We start from the raw sequence: 4,103 nt of genomic DNA on the forward strand, positions 1-4,103 counted from the left end.
ACAGAATCACACCAGTCAAAGTGAGGAAGAGGATTTTTTTCTGTTATCAAACTGAAGAAGATGGCGGCAGCTTCTGCGTTTAGTTTTGTTTAGTTTGCTCTGCAGACTGTCTATCACTGCCTGTACAACACACACACACACACACACACACACACACACAGAAGTGGAGGTCACGGTCTCAGTCTGAGTGCAGCAGTGATTGAGGATGTGATGGAGTGTAAGGCACATGGCAGTCGGAGGATATTGTAACCTGTGTTTAATCTCAGTTGTTCAAAAAAGAATTTTTTACAATCCTTCTAACAGTGACTCTTGTACAACAACATAAATACTGTGCTGGAAAAAATGAATTTCCAAAAATTAAGCAGTTTTTTTCCCCCGCAGTCTCTTTCTGTAAACATTGAAAAATGCAAATCAAGTCTCAGTTCTCCACAAGACAACAACATCAAAATAACAACAACTGTTCCATTTGTAAGGCTTGGCCGCCTCACTATGCAAATAGTCTCTAATGGGCTCAGAGGAAAATGAAATCTTTTTTTTTTTTTTTTTGTTTCCGTTACCTTCTCTTTTCTAATCCATTTAATGTTGGAGAGTCAACAGTGCTCAGTTTAGATCCAGGAGGGAGGGGCAGAGGCGGCGCCATCAGAAGAGGCTAGTCAGCGTGGTCTGTGACGGGCTCCGGCACTCGTGGCCGTCCATGCCGCCCGGCACTGAGGTGAGCACGGAGGTGACGGTGGGCATGGTGGGATTGGTCAAGTCTGTCAGGGTGGTGGGGGTGCTGGAGGGGCTCATGGAGGCGTTGGAGATCTCTGACGCCGGGCCCGACGGCGTCCCGCCCTGCAGCGCGGAGCCATCGGATGCCTTGTCCACGCCGGTGCTTTCCTGACGCAGCAGGTTCCTCCTGAACTTGGCCCGAGCGTTTTGGAACCAGACCTGCAGGAAAATACGATGAAATGACTTTAATGTTGCTGCAGGAGACGTGACGCACCATTCACTCACACAGACTCCACACTCACTGATATCTGAGGCCTTTCTGCTGCAACGCCACAAACTAAAGAGTCAAAACATCTAGTTCTGCATTCATTTGTCAGGTTTTACGGATTGGTCATTTTTACTTCCTGTTACTGTTACTTCCTGGATCATTCACAGAACTGACTCCAGTGAAAACTGCACTGGTGTCTGGGTGATTCTGAAGCAGCCAGGACAATGTTTCTGGACAGACATGGTATCAGACTTCTGCAGAAATCTCTCATACACATTTCTCAAAACAAAAACAAAAGCAAAACCAACTAGAGGCCGGTGAAGACACCTGAGCTTTTCCAGTAAGAATCAAACACAGCATTTTCTAAAGTAGCCATCGACTTCGGTCCGTTACCATCATGATTAAAAAAGTTTCTCACAGATATTGAATTTGTGTCGCTGAACACAGGACATCATGTCTGCAGCAGGTAACAGAGAACACACAAGTAACAGCAGACATGATGCTCACTCTGATGGAGCACCTGCTGTATGTGAGGCAGGTTTCCAGGCTCTGTTCATTCATTCTGATGCTTCGGTAAATGAAAGGGAGACCTGTGGTTGCCTGAGAGGGGGGACAACACGTTCAGACAGTCCTCACAAAAAAATGTCTTTGTGTTTCCCTGACGAGGAGCTTTAGCACGTTTGCTTCTTCTGTCAGACAGATGCAGCGTTACAGAGCCTCAGACCCGTGGAGGAGGAGGACTGAGTGCAGGGATGGGTCGACCACGAGAGTCTACAGACCACGCTGACCCCTAATCTTGAAGTGGCACTAATCAATATTTTTATGTGTGATGTGAAAGTAGCGATTCACAGAGAGTTTTGACCCAAATCTGCAGTGTTATGAAACACTTCTGTGTTTCTTGGCACATTGTTTTGGTCTCTTCGTCTGTTCTGGTTCAGGATTTGTTTTTCTTCTCTCCTTGCTCAGAACCAAACCTCAGACAGACTCAGTGAGCTGCTAGCTGGTCAGCATGTCATTGTTTATGGCCATGAGCAGCTGAGCCACGCCAACACAGTGAAGTTGTTTCTACCTGCACCACTAATTAACTTCCATTAACTCAGTGACAGCATTTCCTGTAACTTTTCCAAAATAAAAGTGTCACAGTGTTTTTTGCGAGCAGACACCTTTTAATGTGAAGCAGGGAGAGCAGGAAGTGTGACCTCACACTGTAAACAGCAAAATAAGGCTGAAAGAAACAGAATCACATCAGCTCCACTTCAGACACGGAGACCTCGTCTCCAAGACAGACACCTGAGGACACAGCTGAAGGCCGAGACGAACTGCATCAGTCTGCAGAACCACAACGCTCAGATGGGATGTTTTTGAAAGGATGAGGCACTATGTATTTTGTCATCAAAAATTTGCAGCAAAATGGTGAAAATATGCCCCCCCCCCCTCCATTAGTTGTGAGTGAAGAGTCTCCTCATGTTTGTGTAAAGTGTGTTTGCAGATCAAAAATTAAGGTAAAGCCAGGGGTGTGAGTTATGAAGATTGGGCAATAAAACAGGCCGCGCTCTAGTCATCACCAAATGATCTGACTGCCCCCCCCACATCGTCTTGCTTCATCCTAAAACTGCACTTTAATTTGATTCCATGGCTTTATTTTCAGATAACATAAAACAGTACACGTTATAGCTCACAGTCCTAATGAACACTCATACAGGATCCAAGTAACGAGTCTTTAAGTCTGGCAGTTGGTGTCCAGTCAACATCTGTAAAAGCCTTTACTCTTTATGGCTACTCACAGAGAAATAAGCTTTTCTTTTATCATTGCACATGAACACAGAGCATTGATGAATAAGACTGCACCTGTAAACACTGTGTACTGAGAAAAGACGCTGCGATTCAGTCGTTATTCTCACATCATCAACAGCAGATTAACGTCCGGAGCAGCGTCCTGCTCCTCACTGTCCCTGATCTTAATCCACTTCCATTCTTTGAAATGAATTTTCCCTCACTTCTTCTACAGTAAACTGTGGTGTATGAGCTGCAGTGTGGGATGGGTGGTGCTGGAGCATGTTAGCGATGGAGTGGTGATGGAGCCATGGGAAACAGGCGGAGGGAGACGCGCTTCAGCTGGAATAACAGGCACCGAAACTCCAGCGCATCAAAGCAAAACGACTGCTTTGTTTTCTCTGAGCGTTAATTAAAGCAGCAGGATGATTTTTCTTCTTTTTTTTCCCTCAGAAAAAAATTTGATTCGGAACCTTTTTGTCTCATTTTTCTTCTCCTCAGTCCCCCTGATGATTCGCTGTCGTCGTTTGTGGAAATCAAACATGGTGTTGTTGCGTTCTCTTTCTTGGTGTGAAACACAGAGCATTTTGTTTTTCATCCCCTAGTCCTCAGCATCACATTACTAATCTCAAATACATTTCGTTTTTTTTATGGATTTGCTTTTTTTTCAGTTAGATTTTCCTTGAGGAAGCTCTTCCTTTTCACAGCATTATTGTTTTTTTTAATTGCGTTTTTTTTCAATTGAAATTAGAAAAAGTAAAAGAACAGAAAAGAAAAGAAAAGAAAGCAAGAAAATCCTTCCTCTCTTTTTATTCAGCTTGTTTGCAGCTTCCTGATGATTTTCCAAGAATCTCACTGGAATGAGAAACAGCGATGTCTTAAACCAAAGCAGCTGATTTGGCTTCTCTCAGGAAAAACTCACTTCATATGTTTGGATGTTTGGAAACGAGCTGATTTGCATTGGAAACAAGAGGAATTCTTTCACCCCCGTTGGCATGTGCCTCTGTTTCTGCTTCCCGAGGGAAAGAGAGCCGGGTCTGGTGTGCGGTGAGAGGCTGCTGCGGTTACCTGTAAAACCCGCTTGGTGAGGCCGGTCTTCTGGGCGAGCTGCTTAAGGTCCTTGGCGTCTGGGTTGTGGTTGATGGCGAAGTAGGACTTCATCGTCCTCAGCTGGTGGTGCTTGAAGGATGTCCGCATGCGCTTGGTCTTCTGACTGGAGCTGTACTGAGAGTCCCGGTCCATGGACTCGCCGTCGTTCTCATTGCAGCTCAGCGCTGCGGGGCGGCGGGGAGAAGGAGAGGAGGACGGGTTAAACAGAGGGAACTCTGATCCAATCAATTATCATACATTT

The 4,103-nt window shown here is 45.4% G+C and overlaps 1 protein-coding gene across 3 annotated transcripts in view; it reads right to left on the reverse strand.

Moving 5' to 3' along the window:
* Positions 1–241: 241 nt before the first annotated feature.
* The window catches only part of lhx2b (LIM homeobox 2b), a 10,164-nt gene continuing 6,302 nt past the window's right edge, over positions 242–4,103 (reverse strand). For 2 of the 3 annotated variants that reach the window (XM_023397537.2, XM_023397538.2), the window contains exons 4-5: positions 3,821–4,026; positions 242–930 (exon numbers count right to left, since the gene is read on the reverse strand). In XM_023397537.2, coding sequence (XP_023253305.1) covers positions 640–930; positions 3,821–4,026 — 497 coding nt within the window. In that variant the 3' untranslated portion in view covers positions 242–639. The remainder of the gene's footprint in view (positions 931–3,820; positions 4,027–4,103) is intronic. The other variant, XR_002760084.2, reaches the window with a different exon arrangement.

This window comes from Seriola lalandi, unplaced genomic scaffold (genome assembly GCF_002814215.2).
Source record: "Seriola lalandi dorsalis isolate HSWRI2012SDOR001 ecotype SW California unplaced genomic scaffold, Sedor1 jcf7180002054883, whole genome shotgun sequence".
NCBI classification, from domain to species: domain Eukaryota; kingdom Metazoa; phylum Chordata; class Actinopteri; order Carangiformes; family Carangidae; genus Seriola; species Seriola lalandi.